Source organism: Microtus oregoni, unplaced genomic scaffold, assembly GCF_018167655.1.
Source record: "Microtus oregoni isolate MIOR12 unplaced genomic scaffold, Mior012 000000F_ref0000247, whole genome shotgun sequence".
Lineage (NCBI taxonomy): Eukaryota > Metazoa > Chordata > Mammalia > Rodentia > Cricetidae > Microtus > Microtus oregoni.
The window spans coordinates 64,549,536-64,573,256 of NW_024543059.1; the positions used below are offsets into that span (position 1 = coordinate 64,549,536).

General features: G+C 36.6%; 1 protein-coding gene across 1 annotated transcript in view; it reads right to left on the reverse strand.

The window, feature by feature from the left end:
* Positions 1 to 23,721, reverse strand: part of Unc5c (unc-5 netrin receptor C) — a 329,934-nt gene that overhangs the window by 77,221 nt on the left and 228,992 nt on the right. Inside the window, exon 4 of the mRNA XM_041653981.1 lies at positions 12,155 to 12,258. Coding sequence (XP_041509915.1) covers positions 12,155 to 12,258 — 104 coding nt within the window. The remainder of the gene's footprint in view (positions 1 to 12,154; positions 12,259 to 23,721) is intronic.

The following is a 23,721-nucleotide window of genomic DNA, read 5'->3' on the forward strand; positions in this document are numbered from 1 at the left end:
AAAAAGCATAACAAATGCAGGATCAATCATAATCTCTCTTCACATTGATCTCTCTTTCAACTTGATAGCTGTTTATTTTAAAATAATTGACTCCGGAGTAGACTTCTACATTCTTTTTCCTTATTTAGCAAAATATATGCAAGTAGTAGCTATAAGCAGTTACATAAAATCCCTCACTATACTTTAAAAGACCCAGTGAAACAATTCAACACCTTGCAAATAAATTTTTCCAAGAAATTCTTTTGTCTAGATATCTGATTTGCTTAAGGAAATCAGTCAAATAAGGCCACATACAATTTGTACAACTCCAAGCAGCCAAATTTCAAAATGAAATTATTTTCTCATGAGGGGGAAAATGCAAGAATCAAACAGACTTGTCAGTAATCTTTACTTCTATAAAATGAAGGACTACTTAGAGGTTGCAGGAAGATTTATTAATATAGCAGAGTGAATGTATATGGAATCAGGAGCTAGTCAAGAGTCTTAATGGCTTTTGCTCTGGTGCTAAACTCAACTCAGAGGCTACATTCAAAATAGGGTATTTTAAGTGTTTCTGTTAAAAATTATGTATCTTTAGCTGGGTGGTGGTAGTGCATGCCTTTAATCCGAGCACTTGGGAAGCAGAGGCAAGTGGATCTCTCTAAGTTCAAGGCCAGCCTATTTTGCAAGAGCTAGTTTCAGGACAGGCTCTAAACCATTTCTCTAAAAACCAAAATAAATAAGTAAGTAAGTAAGTAAGTAAATAAATAAATAAATAAATAATGTATCTTTAAATTTTTTAATACCCTATCAGGAAAGTAAACATTTGGGAAGTATATGGCTTTTACTTTACCATTGTAAGAAATTCCATGAATACTGGCTTCCAGATCCTTACATTGGAGGTCAGTGAGATGGCTCAGTAGGTAAGGGAGTTTTTCTTCACACCCAGTGAATTAATCTCTGGGACCCACATGTTGGAAAAAGAGGATTGAGGACTGAAAATTGTCCTCAGATCTGCACCCACAGACTGCTCCTCTGCATGCCCCAAACAACATAAATAAATGCAACTTGAAACTCTTCTGTTCGTCATCTGTCCTGGGGATGGACATGTCCATTGTTCACAGCCACGATTTCTTGCAGTATTTGTCCAGAAGAGATGCTGCAGTTCTAGCCTCTGTGCATAAGGTTAAGTTCCCAGATCTTACTGTGGGAGGATCGTATTTTTAAGAATTTTCCTGATACTTTCATCACCCAGTTCAATTGATTGGCCATGGAATTCTCCAAACACTAATATGATTTTAATAATGAAGAAGAGTGATTCTCAACTTGATTATGCAATCCAAGATTAAGGCATAGTATCCCCATCGTGTGTTCCTAGCATAGATGTATAAAAACTGCCAACTTAAGTTGTATGGTCTGATTTGAGAAAAAACCTTTATGGTTTTTAGATGCATGGTTTTATAGTCTCACGGTTACTGGTATTTCATAAAAGTCAGTAGTTCTGGCTGTATTGTTAGAGGAAGCAAGGTTTTGTAGTAAACTACTGCTCAGTGGCCCATGCTTCTGTAAGTTTTAAGAGGGCACTCCACCATTTTATAACTTTCAAATTTTAAACATTGTCTTTTACCATCTCCCTAAATACTTTATACTTAATTATTTTTTCTTTTTTTATATACTTAATTTTTTAAAGTTATGCCATGGACAAAGACAGAAAAATCTATATGGTTCTCAATAACTTATCTTTTTACAGCTCATAATTTCTATAGGATAAATTATGATTGACAACTCCTTTGCCCACTTTCAGTCACCCCCCTCATTTTCCTAACCAAATATCACAATAGTTATAGTATCTAATACTGACCCCAAACTTCTATCTAATAATGTTCTTATAGCTGAGTGGGTTTAAATGGGGAGTTATTTAAGTAAGGTTTTCATTCAAACATTATTTCTAATAATGTTTCATGATTTTACGTTAAAACTTCTGCTACAAATATAACTATGTCATGTTTTACCACTAAATAATCAAACACAAATATTTGTGGGTTTAGCGAAAAAAAAATAGTGAGACAAGTAAAACCTCTTCCTTAGTTTTTTATTCTTCTCAATTCCCTGACCAAAAAGGTAATATGACAGCATGATTCACATAAAATATTATATGCTTTTTTTGATTTAAAGAATCATTGTAAGGAAAAATTAGAAAAGGACATCGCAGTTTTATTTTCTGACCAACTGCTGCTCCGCTCTGCATTTTCCCTGTCTCTGCCTAGGTAGGCAAGAATTATAGGTGGAATTATACCGATACTTGTCATTTTATGTGGGTTCTAGGGAACTGAACTCTGGTCCTCAAGCTTATGTGGCAAGCACTTTAACCACTGGACCATCACAGCATCCTCTTCCTGAAAACCTTAAAAAGGATTATCTAGAGGAATGTGAAGCAGTGCTGCCCCAGGGAAGGGTTTGCAGTGGTAGAACCAGTACTCAGTTCACAATCTGGGTCACTTGCTGGAGCTCACATGAATTCTAGCACCTTAGCATAGGCTGCACAATACAGAAACTGAGATTTTTGTTCTGTTTAATTCTAATGAGTGCATTTAAGTGTGTAGAACTTAAATTTTAAAGTATCAGCAACTGTAGCAATAAAAGTATGCAAAAAGTAAAATAATAATTACAGGAAAAAACCAAGTAGAATACTGTATTGAAGCCTCAATAATACAAACTCTAGGGTTGCACCTGATGAGATTTTTTAGATGATAAATTTACATAGTGTAACACTGTTGAATGCTGAATATATAAATATATAAACCATATTTACTAGGAAATATAAACTTTGAACTGTAAACAAATCCACAAGCTTTATATTAGTACAGTCTGTGACCATGTGAGAAGAAAATAAGTGGATTTCACAAGTCTTTTCTTTATACTTGCAGTGTCAAACCCAAGAATGGAGATATTGCTTATAGTACTAAATAACTTGGATAGAACTTCTTTCTCTACAGTGCTACAAAATGTGGACTGTGATTGCCAATAAAATTTGGAATGAAAATAACATTAATTTTCCACTAACCAGAAGTCTTTGAAGTTTACTCACATAGAAAGAGATAAACAGAGATTTTACCAAACTGGATTATCATGGTATCTTGTGATTATTCAAAATCCTTTCACTCAGATACCAAGGCTGAATTAGTATAATATTTTATTTCAATGAATCTAAATTGTTTTGAGAGTTTAAAATACCTCTATACAAAATGTATTTGTTTTGATATATTGGAGATAAGTAAGTATATAACATAACTACATTTTTACCAATGGGGAATGTAATTATTTGGAATGAAAAGATGACTTAAATTCTTTGTAGAGGCCCTTCTCATTTTTTGAAAGGTATTCAGAACCTCAATGGCCACTGGCACCTTGTATCCTTTTAACACAAAACTTGCTGACCCTGGGATTGATTAATCATATATGTCAATATAAGAAGCCAAGCACCTTATACTTTTCTATTTTCCTGACCTGTGAAAGACAGATGTGTTGTGTCTAATTATTCACTGATTGGTATCGGGAGAAACATTAACATAATTGGCACATTTGTCCTAATTAACCACAGAAACTGCCACATGTCAGCCAAGATGAAAAAGTGACTCCAGCAACCATTATGTAGAAAAATTCACATCTATCAGAAAGGTTATATTGTTAATAGCAAATTGGGGACCACTGTGCCAGAACACTGCACTAGAAAACACAACAGAACTCTGAAGCGTGTGTACATCAGTGAGAGTGGGGATTTGGTAGAGAATAGTATATAGGTACATTAATCAAACAAATGGGAAAAGCAATTATTGGGCAATTATAAAATGCACACTCAGCCAAGCTAAGCTTCTCAAAGGTGCATTTGATAGCCCCTGGGAGTCTGCCAAGTTTCACCGACTGGTTTACAAGTGACAAGTCTGAAGTATTATTATTATTATTATTATTATCGTTAATTTACTTGATAGCTTCACCTTAAAATAGGATAGATTTTAGAAAATATGAACAGATTTAAAAGTTATAGTAATCACAATGTATACGGAACCTGTTAAGTCAGTATTTAAGGATTAGGCATTGCTGACAGCTTTTCCAGATATTTCTCAGGGGAAGGCTTCAGTTTGAGATATACTTGCAGACTGGTCAAAATGCAGATGCCGATGAAGTGGTTGTGGATGGGGTAGGAGAGCCTACAATTCTACCTACGAAATTCTCAGATTGTGTCCACATGGAACCGCTATGCAGCACATGAGGAAGAAGGCCTTAACAATTCTAAAAGACATCTAGAGGGGACTAACATTCTGTATGGACCCCTTACGTTGTGTTGGCTCCACCTGCACACAGGTTGAAAGTTGCAGGATTCTCTTTTTATTTTTTTTTTGCTTGCTGCATTTGCAATATATATCTTCCTGTCCCTTTTGTATATCTCAAATAACCAATAAAGCATTTCAACTATCGTAGGTCACATTAGTTATGCAGTTATATGCTTCTTAGATCTGCAATAAAATAAACATTCATCTGCTTCTTTCTTGATGGCCATTATTCAATATTCTTTATGCCTTTTCATAGGGCTGTGAAAATAAAGGTGTTTTCTGTGTTCTCAGAAGTGTTAGTTTTCAAGCGAGCTGAAATTCTATCTTTAGGCAATTGTAAAAATAAAATGGGCAAAGAATTAAAAAAAAATTCCAATGGAAACTACAGTGACATTTTGCTCAGTTATTGTAACTTGTGCAGTACGAAAGAATTTGCCAAGAAAGGGAATTTGTTTTCCTCCCTTAATTGCACATATGTCTGGCTCATTGCTTTTGAGAGCTGAATGTACACAGACCATATTGTGGAGGCGAGCTAGTCTCCAATTCTGTAAACTTCTAAAGCTGAACTTAAAGCATGGAGAGATAAAAGCAAATGGACAAAAAACTTAAAGTAATAAAGTTTAATTGAGAAATAAAATTAAAAACGAGAAAAATGTCCCAAAGTAAATGACTATATAAGACACCACAACACAAGAGAACAAATAAGTCCTAAATTGCGTTCGAAAGGCTGAATTTTTGACAATAAAAGGGCTATAAATAGACAAACCCATTGATGAACTACTAATCTATTATTACTTTTTCTAAGAGTTTGACTTCTGAATAAGCATTTCCTATCCTTTCTTTTCTTTTCTTTTTTTTTAACCAATGGAAAGTATTCAAGACTGCGCTGTCTGACCATCATCAGGAAATGTAAACCTTCTGTTCTCTAGAGACGTTTTTTCCCCCATCCACACTGAGGTAAGTACAGACAGTAGGCATATGGAGTGTCTTTGAAATCCCAAAGCAAGGGAATGATCAAAGAATAGAAACTAACTTTTCATTTTCAACAAGGAAGGGTCTTTAAAATAAAAGGCCCCTCTGCCCTGTTATTATGAGTCTCTTCAGGGCTTGGCTCTTGACTGAAGCACCGATGGTATTTGATGTAGACAAAGACTTTATTGACAACTTGTTGTAGGTCATCTACAAGTAGCTCCTTTTAGTAGTTTTGCTGAAGGTAGACATGGAAGATTTCACCTTCTCAAGACAGAACAAGTAATTTACATATTTTCTTCATTTCAGAAAGTCATATTTAAATGGCATACTCAGAAAAATATATGTTCTGTGTTTTCCCACTTTTCTTCTTACCTTCTACTTTCACCTTAGGATAAGCAGCTATGCTCTTTTGTTTAGACATTGATGAGAGCCAATCATGGACCCTAGGTAATGTTTTTGCCCCTACTCGTATACTCTGAAAAGCTATTTTCCAAGTAGTAGTAAGACTGACCTTTTAAAGCCACATATCAGGTTGTGAAAATGTCTCATTTAAAATCCTTGGTGATGTCCCACACATGTAAAAGTGGTTTTGAGTGACTTATCATGACCAGAGTCCCTGAACTCTTTCCCTGACACCGAATATCTTCCTTTTGCTGACTCTCAGATGAGAGCCTCCTTCTTTTGAAAACATCAGCTCCTGAGGGGATTTGTGCCACTACCTCTGCTGCCTGGAGCTTTCTGATCCAATTCTTTTAAAGACTGGCTCCTTCCCTTCTCCTATACCTTAGTGCAAATTTATCTCTTCAGAGAAACTTTCCTTGAACCCTCTCAACCCCCTGTAACCACCTCAATCGACCTTGTGTTTTGTTTTCCTCTCTCACACAGCTGTCCTTGCCTTATTACCCATTTCGCTGTCGTTACCTGGAAATGCCTTCTTTCTGCCTTTTGCTTTCCCTCTTCAGAACAATCATGAGAATACTGGGTGCACAGTAAGTCTACAGAAAATAATTTTTGAATCAACAGATTGATGATAGAAGATAGAATATGCATTTTGCATCTATAGCCTCTAAGGAACCACTACGCATGTTCGAAAATTGAACCTGAAATCTGTAACTGGTAAGACAATGTCTTTTATAGTTTACACTTGTTATACAAGTTGATGTGTTGAATGTTAATTTTGTCATTAATTTAAATTTGCACAGACTTTGTGTTGAGCTTAGTGTATTAAGTATTAGACACAGATTAGGAGAAAAATACCATAAAGGTAACAGTAGAAAATGTCCTTGGACAATGCAAGGCTTAACTGACCAGTATGAAGATATAAGACTCTTGAAAACCTATATTCTAACTTTCCATGCTGTAATACACAACAGAGGAAAAAATTCCAACAAACATCAAAGATACTGGAGCAAGGTTCCCTGTCAAATGAGGACAACTCTCTGAGCCTCTCTTACCTGCAAAAAACGTGACACATTTCTTGGTAAACAATGCACGTGGCAGAAAATTCATTGCCATGAATTCTAAGGGGTGGCATGGCTTGTGAGGTATTCCTCAATGGCTGTATTAAGAAGCAATTAGACTGAAAGCCACCTGATGGTGCACATTTGGTAGCTCTTCTAGCTGCCAGTAGGTTTTGGTCTCGTCAGTATCTACTTATAACAACAACAAAAAAAAATCTGCTTCCTATTTATCATGACGAAACTTGGCAAAGCAATGTATTCTTTCACACCTCACCCCGTATTTTCCCACCACTAATTAGAGATGCAAATGTTGATAAATAAGAAGACAATTTTTGAGCTCAACTGGGTCAATAAGTTGAACACTGTGCCCCGTTCCTCCAATTAAACTCCTATGAGAAATAGCTCAATTATAATTAGGGAAGCAATTATCCCCTTGTTAAAGGTGAAACAAATCACAGGTTTTAGTGAAATTTTCTGTTTTGTCCCATCTACCATGCCAAAAAGCCTTGTATCCATTGATGGTTTGAAACAATGATCCCAGAAGGAATAAACTGATGAGATAAAGCATCTCAGGCTTGCTGTGTGATGGTAATATTTTCCAGGCATGAGTTGAAATGAGCAGAGAGGGATTAGTTTCATAGAGAGCTGCTATTATGCCTTGGGAAGAGCCCAGCACCCTGTCTATAGCATATTAATTTTCCTGCTTCTTTAGAGAGAGAAGAGAAAGACTTGTTATTGAAATGGAGTCAAATACCATCAGAAAGGGGAAGAAAGAATCATTTCTGGATTGATCCTAGCAACAGACTATGAAAATATCATGCAATATTACCCAACACTATTTCTGGTATTGGTTTTTCTTTCTTTCAGTTTGTTTATTTCATCATTTCAGTGAGACTATTATGAGTATCCCCTGTGATCTTTTGCTTTAAGTATCCAGATCCTGGTGAGTTCGAATCCTGCTCTGATGTTTCAGATTAAAGGATCACATCATCTCACAAGGAGTTCTGTAAGTGGGGTTATATCTTCATAGGTGAAACATATCATTCTTCTAGAAATTTCTATTTCCTGAAGGGTACCTCATCATTATATTCAATATGCCTTCTTTTTAAAAAAAAATAGGTTGTTTTTAACCTTGAGAATCTATTGTGATCTCTAATTTGCTGTCATTAGAGATAAAATAATTGCCCAAATTTATATTCCTTATCACTTTACAGTATAGTCAGAAGAGTAAATAGATAAATTTCCACACAATTATAAAATCATAGTATATAGGAACTGCCATTTATCCAGCCACACATTTACTCACACCAGGTGTTAAATGCTAAATCAGCTCTGAATATGTTGCCAAATAGCTGAGTGTCCCTTAGCCATTTATTCTCACTGACTTCTTAGCATTCATTGACAGTGAATTAGCACCTGATAATATTATGTCCAAAACAGTCCAAGATTCTTAGGACTCTGTGACTATGTTAAGGAAGCTGTGCAGTTATTACATATTTTTAAAACACCCCTAGTCACACAGGCAGATTGCTGAAAGAAAGAATGTAGAAAGGAGATTAGACGAAGAAATGTTTAGGTCTCGAGTTCTGAAATCCTGGTGTTTTGTTCCTGGGATTGAAACATCTTACTTATTTACCGATTTACGGATTAGTCCCAGAAGACACTCAAAGTCACTGTCCCCCGCCCCTGGTGGGTAAGTGTTGGCTGATCCTTTCTTTACTTGAGACTTACTTTATTTTCTCCTTGGATGGGAGAGAGAGAGAGAGAGAGAGAGAGAGAGAGAGAGAGAGAGAGATCGATCTATGAAAAGTAAGAGTAACCTCTGCTCAAATTTCCTCCTTGGGAGAAAATACAAGGGTTGTTGGATTGTTGGACCAGGAGGACCAGATGAAAGACAGTAACTAATGCTAGAGTGGAGCAAAGACAGCAGAACTCCATGACATTTGCCAGTACTATGGTTTGAATGTGAGATATTCCCTGTAGGCTCATGTGTTTGAGTACTTCCCCCCTCCCCCCGCTGACAGTTCTATTTTGCAATCTCATGGTACTTTTTGGAGGTGGAAGCTTGCTGGAGGAAGTGGGGCAGAAGTGTGGGCATTAGGGTTTGCTATTTGTAGGGGGGTGGATGGGCACTGGGGTTTGTAATACCCACTTGACTTCCTGTCCTTTTTTCTGACTGTAGCTGCAATGCGAATTACTGTCTCCTGCTTCTCCTGATGTGCCTTCGCCATTGTATTTGACTTTATTTCCTTAAATTGTGAGCCTAAAACAAACCCCTTTTCCTTGAAGTTCCTGCTAGTCAGGTATTTGGTTACAATAGTGAGACAAGTAATACAGCAGGTGATTTGATTAGCATTAGCAGAAGGCAAAGTCCTGTTTTAAATTATATTTTTCTGTAGCACTAATGGTCTTCAAGCAAACCAATGACTATAGAAAATAGAAGGTATCATAGAGATTCTCCAGCAAAAGTTCCTCCTCCATGTATCCCAGAGTGCTTAGCGTGAGCAAAGTTTAGTGACTATAATATTGAGTTCAATCTTCCAGGAGTTAATAACACAATATACTAATATAAATAATGGTTGATAGTTCTTTATGGCTTTAAATAGGTTTAAGTAGTTTTCATGCGCTGCTATTAAATATGACAAACACATAGAATATAAATAGTATTATCTTTCTTACAGGACTGAAAGATCTGGGTCAAAAGGGTTTAAATATTGTGCCTGAAGTGAGAGGGTAAACCATGATCATGCGAGGATTCAAACCAGGACTTTTGCAAGGAACTCAGTTGCTGTGCCATAGAACAGACTACAGGATGACCAAATGGAGGAAACCCACTGTTGTCACCTGAGCAACGACTATGACATTATATCCACAAATGCAGTGTGTTCATAAATGAGGCTAGACTCTTTTATAAAGATGGGTGGTTTGGAGAGCTAAAAGAAAATTTCGTCTTCCTAATAACCTGCAAAGAATGTGTCTTCCTTCATGAAGCTATCCACATGCGTGTAAAACAAAGATCACATGACTTGACCAGCCAAGTGATCACTGAACAATCACTGTCTGATTTTTTTTCTCAGAAGCGGTAAAGCACACAGGTCTCTAGGATGACCTCCTTAGGGCTCATCTAATGATCATAAAACACAGACATTTTACCTGCTGGTTTTATATTAAGATCAGCATCTTATTTTATGCCACATTTATGCCTTCCAAATCCTTAAACAAATAAATGAAAATAAAATACTGAATGCATTTTTTATCAGAACTAAAATGATCAAATAATCTTTTAGCTCCCAAGCTATCTTTCATCCCATTATTTTTACATTTTTTCTGTTGCTCTTGAGCACCCAGCTGCTGGAAAGTGTCATCTTAAGACAGCCATTGGCTTTCTGATCTTGGTGATTTTAATGGTGTTAAAAAGAATCTACACAGGAGTTTATTAGCCTGCTTTTAAGCATGTACATTTGATCTCTCTTCTGAATGGAAAAAATAGAAAGAAAAAGTAATATGTATTAAATATAGTTCTCTGAATGTCAAATGGGTATATGATTTTTGAGCTTGCTAAATGTTAATTAGACTCTTCCCCAGTGATGATACACATAACATTCATAGCCAATTAGTTTGAAGTCATGAATCTTCACTCCTTGACAAAGTGAACTACTTTGTTGAGATGTAAAAAAAAGAAAAGCAGGAGTAGCATGATTTCTCTGTAAGACTCTGCAAGAGTCAGTTTCTGAGGATCTTCTGCTTTTAAGTTGTCTTGAGTAGAAGCAAGGCTATGGGTGCCTATGCTGCTCATTGGGTGGTTAGAGGAGACAGCAAATTATGGATGTCCATTCTGATCTAAGGATGTTCAGAACTCACAGTGGCTTTTGGAGGTGGTTTGCCTTAAAACCCCAAGTAAGGCAACAGATGCACTATTGCATAACTAAAATGAAATGTTGGATAGAGAAGAGTGTCCTTCATTTCAGCCACACTAAATCAGCCTGTGTTTCGGGAAGCAGGATGTTGATTCAGTATTGTGTGATAGTGAGTGATAATCATGCAATTTCTGATATGATGCAGATGATTCCTGAGATGTCCATTATAAGGGAAAATAGTTCCCATTTTTTCAGAGTAAAAAGGAAATACATGAAAAGAAAATATGTGGTTTAGCAATTTAGGAACAGAAATATAAATATTATGGCAGGAAAATGGAGTCCTTTTTGTGTGTATTTTCAAATAATTTGTTTCCAGTATTAACTCAGAAGAACCAGATACTGTTTGCTATTGTGAGCCTGAATACCTCAGCTGATTCCTACTTTGTACGAACCTTCAAGACTGAAAAGCCATGAGAAATCCAACAATAAATGAATGATTTTTAATTAGTCTCTAAAAAGTTTCATATTGGTTTTTTATTTCTTGGAGAGGCAGAATTTCAGGATTTTATTGTATGAAAAATGAGTCAATGCATGTCCACTGAATCCATATTTATATCTGAATGGCAACTGGTATATGTCTTTTTTCACATATGCTATATAGAGTAAACTTTCAAATGACTTCATGAAGCTTTGAGGCTAGCAAGGACTCTTAACAAATAAACAAATGTTTTCAAATGAAAGTGTTTTGGATTTGTAGAACTCTACAGCAAATCATGTTACGTACTCTGAGGCAGTCTTCTATTAATCATGTGAAGGGAATTTTTTTTTTAGAGGTTGAAGGTATTTGTTAACATATATTAACTAAGACATAGTATTAGTTTCTTTCAACAGGATGCTATAACATTATGGTGAGTGTCCCCAGGGGAGCATGCATTTTCCTCTGGGTCATGCAAGGCAATTTCTCAAATACAGCCCCTTTCAAAGAGCAACACATTTCTGCTAATGAAAAGTCAAGCCAAATTAAAAAAAAAAACTTCACTATCCATCCATAGGCTTCATTTAAGGAGAACCAAAGGAATTCATAAGCTAATTGAAATAATACTGGATGGATGTGATCATGTCTATTACAGTGGATATGCTCTTCTGATCTCCATGATGACATAAAAACCAAAGAAACTTGCATGTGCAATGCAGGCTCATAAGACAGACGCATATCTTTTTTACACCATCTGAATCATACAAGTGATGGCACATTTAGTCATAGCATCTCTTTCTATACTTGCCAGATAAAGTAAAACACTATTTCTGATTGTTCTGAAAGAGAATGATAAAATTAAACCATGCTGCCTGTAGTTTTGTCCAGTGGGGCATTCTAATTGACTCCCAAGTCATTAATCAATTCCTAATCAATCTGTTTTGCCAGCAGCAGGCAGTTAGGACTCCATTACCAACCATTCATCATGCCATGCCCTAATTCACTGCACCATTAGCCATGGATTAGGCCTCTGTTAGAATAACTAAGTGCCAACTGCTAAATGCAATGCATTTTTGTTACCTCAGCCACTGGGATCCCTTCAGGTGGCCGACACTGGAGTAAGACTTCCTGTTCCAGAGACACTTCCTTTCCCAAGGGTTCCTGCTCAAATGTCTTCCGTAGATCTAGAAAGTTCAGGCAATAAAGTACATGTCAAAACTAAATAACATTAATCTTACCGAAAGTGTCAAAACTTTACCCAATTTATAATTTTACATCTTTATAGTTTATCCATTTGTTGATATTATACCAAAATCTGAGCAGTAATATTCTATGTGGAAGAAATTATGAAAGTTAAAGGCTTTTAACTGTACTGAATTTAAGCAACAATAAAAATATTCTGTAGATCATTTTATTAACTACTTAAATCCATTCATTATGCTTTATTATTTCTTGGTTACCTACTGTGATAGTCACATTTTTAATTTAAAGAACCATAATGTCTTGAATCTTAAAAAGACAGAGTTCCATATATATATATTTTTCTCTTACAATTGATGTTATTAAGGTTATAGTAACTTCAAGATATTTTTATTCATAAATCAAAAGTGAGCTTCTGCTGAAGTTAGAAAATGGGACCCTTTGAGGATCCATAAATATGGCATATGACTTCTGGAAATGTCTTTAAAACACAATGGAAAACAGAGTAGTTACTAAGAATAGCCTAGAAGGAATTTAATTTCTAATCATGTAGCCGTTTTCAATGAGAAGATTAAGTATTCATTTCTTCTCAAACATGCCAAGTACCTAATTATGTGCTTGTATGGTTAGAGCTATTATAGCAAGATGAAACAGCTTTGGAAAATACAGAGATGAAAATGTCAGAAACCATCCTATCATCTTACAGACATCACAGGTACGTACTGTTGGAGACATCTGTAACTAACACATCCTGGAATGAAATAAAATTTTTTTAATAGTTTGGCTTTATACTCTAAATAAATTTTGTCTACTTTTCTCAATATATTCAGGTCATTTCTTAAGAACCTCTCAAATTTTACTTTGTAAAGTACATCTCAATTCTCTACAATACAACAGTATCTTAAGTTTAATCAGTGGGTTTCAATAAAAAAATGAATGCTCTGTCCTTTTATCTATGTCCTTAAAAAATGTATAAGAATCTAGAAGAACCATTGTAGCCTACTAAATTACAGGGTGGAAATCTTAGACTTTAGACATGTGCTCTCGTACATTCCTTCTAGAAACTACTGTCCAGAAAAAGTCACTGAGGGAAAAATTTACTTATATATTTGTTATATTGCTGCATTTCTGGACAGAAGATATTCTTCTAAGATTCTGGTGGTTGTAAGAAAATGATGGCTGGATGTGAACTGAGGTAAGACAAGAGCCTCTCCAAAGGATGAGAGAAATGCTGTCAGAGGGGCATTCGTGAGAGGATTATCATGAAACTGAGTGTATTGTTGCGATGAATATTTAGGATTCAAATGATCATTATTACCTGAAAGATATCTCAACTATATTCTTGTTTTACAAATGAGTAATATGCTCATTAAGTTATCCATAATCTCACAGCAAAATAATGGGTACTGTATTGGGATGTGCTAACCTTTGCTTTTATATATCCTGCCACCACCACACACTTCTCCTAATTCTTTCTCATACATTTGTGCCCCCACAAGAATATAAACATATTCTCTTTGTTACAGTAACTACTTTTTTTTTTAATCTGTACTGAGGTGAGGGTTTTGGTAAGCATGGTTGCCAATGGGAAAAAAATAGTAGCTAATAACTTTTATAGGATAAAACATTCTCTATATGGTGTGTCTTATTTGCATAAAATGACTCTGAAGAGATTCCATCTCACCTGAACTAATAACTGATACTTAAAATTACATGCTTATGGTAAAATTTGAAGTTTAAGGTGAAGATGTGTCAGATACAGAGACAAGATTTAAATGATAAGCTGAGGCATGCTAATTAGTACCCTTTTTGCCCTGTAAGCAATGGCCAAAGCTCCAAGACCAAATATTTGAGATCATCTGCCATATTACCCTTACTATAACAGATGGATTAAAGGAGGAGTGAGGAGTCAGAGTTAAGAACCAGATTGTGTAGAGTGGTGGGGATAAATGGGTCACAGAGTTAGTGGATAGTTGACAACAGAAGAGGAGAGGAGAGAAATTCCTCAATGTATGTAGATTATAACTCCAGGAGATTTGGGTATTTGGAGAGCATTAGCAGGCAAGACTTGTTACATTTGGTGTTACTGCATTATATCAAAATGCAAAGTGTTGAGTTGGGCAAGAAAGTGAGGAAGATAACGTTCCCTTGTTGCATACTGAGTTTAGTCTTTCTACATGATGCTCAAATGGAATTATACAGAATGTCTAGGTTATAATCTACAGCCCTATTAAATTTAGGGACTTTGTCATTTCTTTGTGAAACTGTTCTTTATATAGCACTATGCTTATTGTCATCACATATCTCTACTTACTATATTCTAGGATTACCTTTCTCTGATGATATGTCAAAATAAGTGGATGTAAAAAAATGCCAAATGTTCACTGTGGAGACCATCTCCTTCCCTGAGAAACAATTACCGGGCTTGGCTGTCTCAGCAGTGGCTGACACACTGGAAATCAATGCTTCTGACAGGGGACAGAACACGGCCTAAAGAAAGCAGGGCAGAAATATTAAGCAGAAAGACTCCCAAGAAAAATGACACAGAGAGAATGGAGAGGTGGAAGGAAACCCAAAGAGGAAGGTGACAGAGCGACTACTGGAACTAAAATTTAAGGAGATGGTCGGAGGTCAGCAGCACAATGTGGCACAGTGATGAAGATCAGTCATTAGTTTGGGAGGTATGTGTACCTGGAGAAATGAGCATTCTGAGCCCCTACTGCATTGTTCATGATTATGGGACAGTGCATTTGAATGCAGGATGCTGTAGTTTCTGCTGGGATATAGTACAAAGTTTGACAACGTAGATTTCTGCCACATGAGTGCACATGACTCTGGTCATTGTTTCTTGATTGAAAAAAGCTTAGCGTAGGAAACCTAGTCCATAGATGTGTCTAAACTATCAGTAGATATTAAATAATTACTTTGTCATAATGGTTGGGTTTAGGTTCTTCATAAATCTCTAATTTCTAAGATAACATTACTTTAAGCCCACAAAATCTTCCAAATATTTTAAAATCTTGATATTTTGGTTTGATTAAGGAATATAAGATAATGCTATATTGTGGCTGTGTAAGAGGAGGTGAGCAACATCCTCTGTCATTCAGAGAAATGTGATAGAAGGTAGAGGATGGCTTGCAGACAGAGTGAACACAAGGGTGACAGAAAAATGGATACTTGTCAACAAAGAATTAGATGGAAAACATGGCTCAGAATAATATGGGATTTCATGTCAGGGGAAAAAAAGGTAAATTCTGTCTTTGGACAACCTTTAGTATTATATAAAATAACTAACAGATTATTTTATAAGGTTATCTTGATTTTGTTATCGGTTTTTACACATATAATCAACAAATCACATATATTTACATATATGATTTAGTTACTGAATCTACCAATTATAAGAAAATTTAGGGTTGTAATCATGAATTCAGAGACAAGTTGACTCCTGAACATAAATATTGGCTTATTAAATCAATGAACTGAAAACCAATTATCAGACATTAAATCAGACCTGCAATGACAGGGATATCAATTGATCATTTTCTGCTCAATCAAGGAATATCTTTTTGAACACATACATGTGTGCAAAGACTCATTTGTTATTTGTTCATGGCTTTCAAATAAAACTTTTGCACAATAGTGTGGTTACAAATTATCACAGTGTGGAAAAAAGCAATACTCAGACTTCTGCAAGCATTACTGAGGCTCGTTGAGAATTGTGGTTTTAGGTCTTGACTTTACCACTTGACTACATAACCCTTACCTAAGTTTGTTCAGCTGGAACAAAAGTGAATATTCTAAAACAGAGCTATTTTAGGTCCACAAAAGCTACAGGGACACCTATAAAATCCTCAATGTCACATTAGAATATAGCCAAGTACCCATGTAAACATTAACCCCACACCTCATCTTTTCCAATGACATTAGTAAATTTTATCACAGTATGTCAATGTTTGGCACTGTCACTATTACTCAAATGTGACTGATGCAAGACAAGGCATAGTTACAACTATGGGAGTCATTAATGATTGATGGGAACTTCACAAGGTGAAGTCCAAGGATTTCCAGCTGTGGCAGATAATATATACCTCTTCTATTCAGGGCGGCCCCTGAGAATCTGGTTCTGACAAACATGACAGGTTATAGGCAAACAACGAACATCGGAGAACCACAGATTGATGATCAACTGGTTGGTCTACCATGTATGCCCCAGTGCCGAATACCACAGTCATCATGGGAAGCAGAGGGTAATGAGGGAGTCATGGTCTTGAGTACTGGCTCTAATTAGTTTAAAAATGAGTTCTTGCTGCTGATTCCACAGCATTAGCAGAGCCCCTTTCCCTATTGGCTGGTGACTGACCATGTATAACACAAGCCTTGAATCATCCATGTCTATCAGGACTATAAATGTAACTCAAATAGCAGAAAACTAGGCAAAGATTCTTTTCCTTGAAACTTACCACTCACATGGGCCACTTTTGTCTTTCTCTAAATTTTAACAAATTTGAGTAGGAAAATGAAACAAAAGCACTCCTTTTCTCTTGCTGCCCAACTCTGTTACGTCTAACATAAAGGAATACTGTCTCTGAGGGCCACATCCCTAAATTTAATTGCGGTTAGTGGAACAGTATTTTGAGGGTTAAATCCAATAGTTGATAAACACTATGTGGCCTCTATAGGGCCTTTACAGACCTCTACAGGTTTCTACCGCAATTTAGATCAGTTTTCTACTGCAATTTTAGATCATTGCTATAATTAATTCAATGTTAAAAATTTTGAAAATTAATGTTTCCTATACTCTCCTTCCTGCTTTTCAGAAATCACTGAGACTTCCCCTATAGTTATCCTACTTATGTGTTTCAGAAGCAGAAACAAAAAACAGCCAATATATTTTTGGAGGTAGGTTATTTTGTAAAGATTCAGTTCTTAGTATTTTAATCAGAATCACATCATTTTAAATTTATGTTCTTTTATCTGCTTTTAGAAAGAAAGAATGCTAAGCAATAAATGTATAAGAAGGAAGATATTTTAATTAGATATAGACTATTAACACCAGAGTCAGGGAGATGAGTTTTAGATGGCTGGAAAGACAAGTTGTCATTCCTGTAACTCTTGATGACCACACACAATATAATTATCCCTACATTCTTTGCTGAAATAAAGTCATTCATTGTTCAAATGGCTACACACAGAAGCCTGAAGCTCTTCCACGCACAGCAGGAGACTGTCATGATCAATTATGATCTATACTTGTCCGTAGAGTAGGAATAGCAAATATTTGGTACCACTGCCTTCCCTTACAGCTCAGATTTCCATAACTAATCAATTATTCTTTTCCCTGTAATCACCATGTGTACTCAGTAGCCTTCTCTATCTACATAGGATGCCCACAAGTCAGACATAAATGGTAGTTTTATTCAGGTGATGCTTCTGTATCTCTACCCTGGAGTTTACTGCACAAAACTTCCTGACCTGAGGGGAGGAATAGTACCATTTTCTAAGAGATATAATATCACCAACCTGTTTGGATTCCATATACTTTTTCCTAGAAATGGCAGCTGAGCCTAGAACCTCATACGAACCAAGCAAGCAAAAACTCTCACTAGGCTATATCTCCAATACCCTTAAAATCTTTATATTTTGAGAAAGGGTGTCATTAACTTGCCCAGGTTGTCACTGAATGCCTTCTATCATTCAATTTACTCCACAACTTGGCAATTCTTCTGCTTCAGCCTTCCATCACCTGGGATCACAGATCTGCACCTCCAGACCTAGCTCCATGCTTATCTAACACCTGAAAGTGTTTCAGGTTCAAGTATACCTTCAAGCATGGTGCGTATTACACAGTAGCTCTACAGAAAATCTAGAGTTTAATTAAATGTCCCAAATAATCTGGCAGCTTCCTTTAGTGAAGGACGGGGGTGGGGGGATTTCTCTTTTGCTATAAAACTCCCAACTCTCATAGTCCAGTTGACTGACTTTATGTATTGTGTGTCTGAGATCTTGAGAGGTTAATTCACTTGTTCAAGCTATTCACTTGAGTGGTCTATACCACATATGGATTTGGGGCTGGGGGTGCATGTTGGTGTAGCCCCTCCATGTTGACACAAGCACATTACACATGTCTAGAGGGCAGAGATTTGAGATAGGTTTCATTTAGTCATCAGGAAGGAGCTGGCAGGGTAACAATTCTTCCAGATGTTTTTAATGAGTGGCCACAGTTTTGCCACTGATGCTGGTGGCTGTGAGCATATTTTGACTTGTGGCTACATCTCTTTTTGCTTTAGTGGTTGCATTGCTTCTGAATTTTCATCTAAGACCAACATCTTTTTCCCTTACTCCTTCTATATGATAATCTCTGATCTCTTGGTTCTTCATCATTAAAAATTTTTTCTTAGATGCCGTCTCTTAGATACCCATCTGTCTTGCCCCCTCAAGCTTCAAGTGTTCAGTATGACGGCCATAGCATTAACTCATTTAACTTTCACCAAGAAGTTGAACTTCAGACATTAGCTTACCTTTCTAACTAAGCTTGTTTCAACAAAACAGCTCTAGATTAACATACACCCTGAACTTCGTAGACATTTATATTTCAGTGATGGTCTGCCGACCACTTTCAATCATTTTGACAGACATCTGACCCCACACTAATTAAACACAGTAGCTCTGCTACTGTGTTACTTCTCAACTAATTCCTTTTACAAGTGCTATGGGCAGAGGCACTGAATACACTTTTGATTAAAGAAAATGTTTTACTGTATTTTCAAAGTGCTCCTTTGTCAAATAAAATAATTCCCCAGTCACATGAGACATTAATACTTGTGTTCTTAGAAGGAAAAAAAATGTACCTGTCCTCCATTGATGATGTAAGGGGCTAATCATGTTGTCACAGTAGAGTAGAATTTATGCTTAAACCTCAAAATTTGCCTGCTAACAGGAAATAACTGCTGAGAACCAAGCAACAGCATATTTGGAGAGAGTTTGATTCATCTTCAGAGCTTTGGGTACTCACTAAAAGTGAAAAATGCCTGACTTAATATCTTAGGGCCTGAAAAGTTCACCATGGCTTTCTCTCCCAGAGACAGATTATCAGATTTGTAGTGTTTACAAAAATCATAAAATATTTGTTTGGATGCACACCTTCCTAGACCTGGATGGAGGGGGGAGGTCCTTGGACTTCCCAGAGGGTGGGGAACCCTGATAGCTCTTTGGGCTGACAAAGGAGGGAGACTTTATTGGGGGAGGGGGAGGGAAATGGGAGGAGGTGGAAATTTTTAATTAAAAATAAATAAATAAATAAAAATATTATATTAAACTCGTATTACTTATAATTGAAAATTCAGGAAGACCAAATCAATGGCTCACATTGGCTATCATGGACTGGAAAGTCAATAATTGTTCAACTGACTGTAGCTGTGTGCACTGACATAGACTGCAGCCAGAAAGAAGACTTTGCTTTAGTTTCAGATCCATCAACAAGTAAAAGGGACACTCAGGCTAGTTTCCTAATGTTTCTACTCCTCCAGTTTGTTATCGACAAAATGTGGGTGACCACAGGCTTGTGTAATAGGATTCCTGGGGAATCAGAGTGGCTAGAACACAGACACAGTGTAAGGATTCAGTGATGTTGGTTACCAGCACAGTATTGTAAGAAGAATGAGGGAAGGTAATAGATTTTGACTCTGTTTTTTGTAACCTCATTTTGATGTTTCAGAGCTAAAGTTTTTGGCCCTTCTTAAAAACCGGACTCTCTGAACATGGCGAACAATGAGGGCTGATGAGAAGCCAAGGACAATGGCACGGGGTTCTGATCCTACTTAATGTACTGGCTTTGTGGGAGCCTAGCCAGTTTAGATGTTCACCTTCCTAGATATGGACGGAGGGGGGAGGACCTTGGACTTACCACAGGGCAGGGAACCCTGATTGCTCTTTGGACTGGAGAGGGAGGGGGAAAAGGGTGGGAGGAGGGGGGGAAGGGGGAGGGAAATGGGAGGCTGGGAGGAGGCGGAAACTTGTTTTTTTTCCTTTTCTCAATAAAAAATAAATAAATAAATAAAAAGAACTTCTGGAAGCATCACAATCCCTGACCAAAAAAAAAAAAGAAAAAAAAAAGAATTGAAAGAATTGACCATGAGAACTTCTCCAATATTACAATTCATACCTGAGGAGAGAGGTCAGGGCAGCATCTGAAAGCATATCAGCAAGAGGGCCTGCTGGCAATGCCTTTAATGTACCAGGGCCTGCTCTCCTTCATTGCACTGAGATCATTTAAACTGATGAATCTCAAGTGAATATAGTCCCCGAAGTAAAGTTGTAGCACCCCAGCCATTCTTTCTTATTTCTTGACTTTAGGGCATTTATAGGACAAATACATTTGTATTCAGATAGTCTTGCTGAAGGGTGCTTTAGGAAAAAATACTTTAGAGTTAGAAGTCCAAATGACATCCATTACAAAAAGGGGAAGAGAACAATAGCCATGCAAGCCACACTTTTATATTCATACTGCATCTTTAGTTTCAGAAAAAAATGATTAGATGTCATCTCAATATTTTCAAAGGTATGTCTTAGGGATAAATAATAAGAAATATGCCACCTTTATAGATGAGGAACCTGACATTCTGAAACGTTATGGTTTTCTTTGCTGAGTACAAGAAGAATGCAATGCTTGCAGTTAGTATGTTGGCAATTAAGCATTTAAGCCACAAACTTCTCTTTTCTTATATATAAAACACACTTTAATGTCAAATTTCACACGCTACCTAAAACAGGGATGGATGACTTTCCCCAGAATGTAACTATGAAACAGTTTTTTATCAGTTACTCGTCTACCTCCCATAATAAATGTGGCTTATAAATGCCCACGAGTTTGTGAGGTATCATGAAACTTGAGAGCTTTTGCCCAAAGACAAAAGCACACGTATTTAAGAAAATACATCAGCCGTGGGCACTAGCTTTTTATCTTACCATATAAACCACAGTGAACTGTTTACTGCTACATAACTATTGAATTCTAAATAAAACAAGGGTAAAGTTGTTAAAAAAATATCCCTCCCTTATATAACAATGTCTAAACTATGTAGTTAATCTCTTTGAAATCAAAATATGGACCCTGTCATTTATAACAGGACACTGGGAGCTCAAGGATTGCCTAAAGAACTAGACCCAAAACTAAGAACTGCACATTAGTGAATAAGCTATTTATTTTGGTATTGATAAATCTGCTGTATTCTGCCAAGACATTCAGTAGAAAGGTATTAAGTTCATGGTATGGCCCATGTCATTTAGAATGCCTAGTTAAAGACATACATTATTAGGCTAAATTGTTCAATAATTTTTTATGCTAAGTAGTACAAACAAATAGGATATTGGACTGTAACATGAAAGGGTCTAAGATATGATTTTTATGAACATACAAAGCAACATGACCACTTTAAGTGATATAAAGGTATTGCATGTACCTTTAAGTGAAGATATCTGAACACAGAACAGCTAATATATTCGCTCCTTTGTAACAGTGTTGAGACCTACCCTGTTCCAGCTATATTTTGTTCTAGATATATTTGGTTCATCATTAAACAATAAAACATCTTTATTTACATGGATTTGACTTTCTAAGAGAGTCGTGAGGGATAAAATATAAACTATGGGCATATAACACATGAAGAAATGTGTACTTGAAATCGCTAAGTGCTGGTGAAAATGAAGAGGAGAGGGCTTATGGGAACCTATGGGAAGCGCAGAGGCAATCATTTCCTAGAGATGTCCTTGAGTTCCTCAGAAAACAAACTTGTTTTACTAAGTGCACATAAAAATAATTACAGAATTGCCCCATCAATATGCCCAATATTTTCATTTATTTGTTATCTCCATTTTTTTACCACAGTCATATGCATAAAAGGAATTAGTTTTAGGCATTGGGGTTACAACACCAAAGCAAAAAAAAAATCCTTGATCTTTGGAGGGGGTGCATTCTTCTAGGGGAGATAAGCAGCATAAAAGTAAATAAAAACGAAGAAAATATAAAGACAAGTAAGTGCTTAAATGAATGACAGGGTTGGGCTCTGATGGCAACACAGTGTTGTCATCTCCTCTCTTATTTGTTCTCAGTGTATTGATTAAAGCATAAATTTGGGTCATGTAGAACTTTATACTCTCTGCTTTAAGATTTCTTTACATATAAAGTGTGAATAATAATCTCACTCATCACAGAGTCCTTGCAAGGACTGAACAGCCAATACATGCACAGTGAGTACTTCAGTAGTAACACTTCTATTAATACTATTATGGTCATTCTATAGATTATGTGTCCTGACTAGCCATGTGAAACTTTGGAGCATATGTCCTTAGGGGAATTTTAATTGAGAGGTTCTATAAAGTATGTACAGTACAGAACCCAAAGATTAGTATATTTCATTGATACGTGTTTCTATGCATTATATGGTTGAAAAGCTCTTGTACACATGAGATTAAACAAAATACATTACTAAACTTGATTTAGTTTGCTTATATATTTACTTTTGAGAGCATAGACACTAGTAGAGTTTAGGTGACTGCTATAGCTGACATCACATTTCAATCAGTGACAGGTATCCTAAAACAGTGCGTTAAATTCTACAGAATCACAAACATGAGCAAGGTTGGTGCAAACTTCCAGGAGGGTCAAAAGGCAATTCTGACAATGTGGAAAGGCCCCGTGAGCTGTGGGAAGAAGGCAGAAAGGTCACCTTGGTTCTCCTCTATTCTTTCCAACAACTGCCTGACACTACCCGTCTGTTTTCGGTAGCCCCTGTGGGACGACTGTGACTCAGAGGTTATGGCATGTGGCTGAAGAGGTATCCCAGTAATCTGTCCTGAATTTCTAGGAAGATGGATTCTCCTTGCACATACATCCTACTGTCCCAACATTTGTAGGAGAGCAGTTCGCCCGTGGCTCACGCTTCTATCTTCTGGCATGGGGAGGAATTATGGCCATTCATTGTGTGCATCAGGAGACAGTTTCAGCCTTCTGGATTGACAGTGGAGACAGACATCAAGGGATGAAGGAAGAAGAGAATTTTTCATTCTCAGAATTTGCTTAGCATGTGTAAGTTTTAAAACAAGTGAATAGAATTATTGGAATTGTGGAAGCTGGTAGAATGGGCACCTGCTTTCATTCACGGAGCACTTGATTTGTGTCCTGGCACTCTGCTACAAGCTTGCAAAATTTATTTCCTTTAATCTCAAGGTAATCCTATCATTGTCATGTCATAGTTCATGGTATTAAGGCGCAGAAAGGTTAAATAATGAGACCAATGTTTTACTTGTTGGTGATGGAACAAGGATTTGAACATAATACAGCCTGATCTGGAGGAAAGTGCCCTTAACTGTTGCTCTTTTCATATCGTTCCCTTCTTCCAAAATCACAACACAGAACAGCCACCATCACTACCACTGCTGTAGCATCT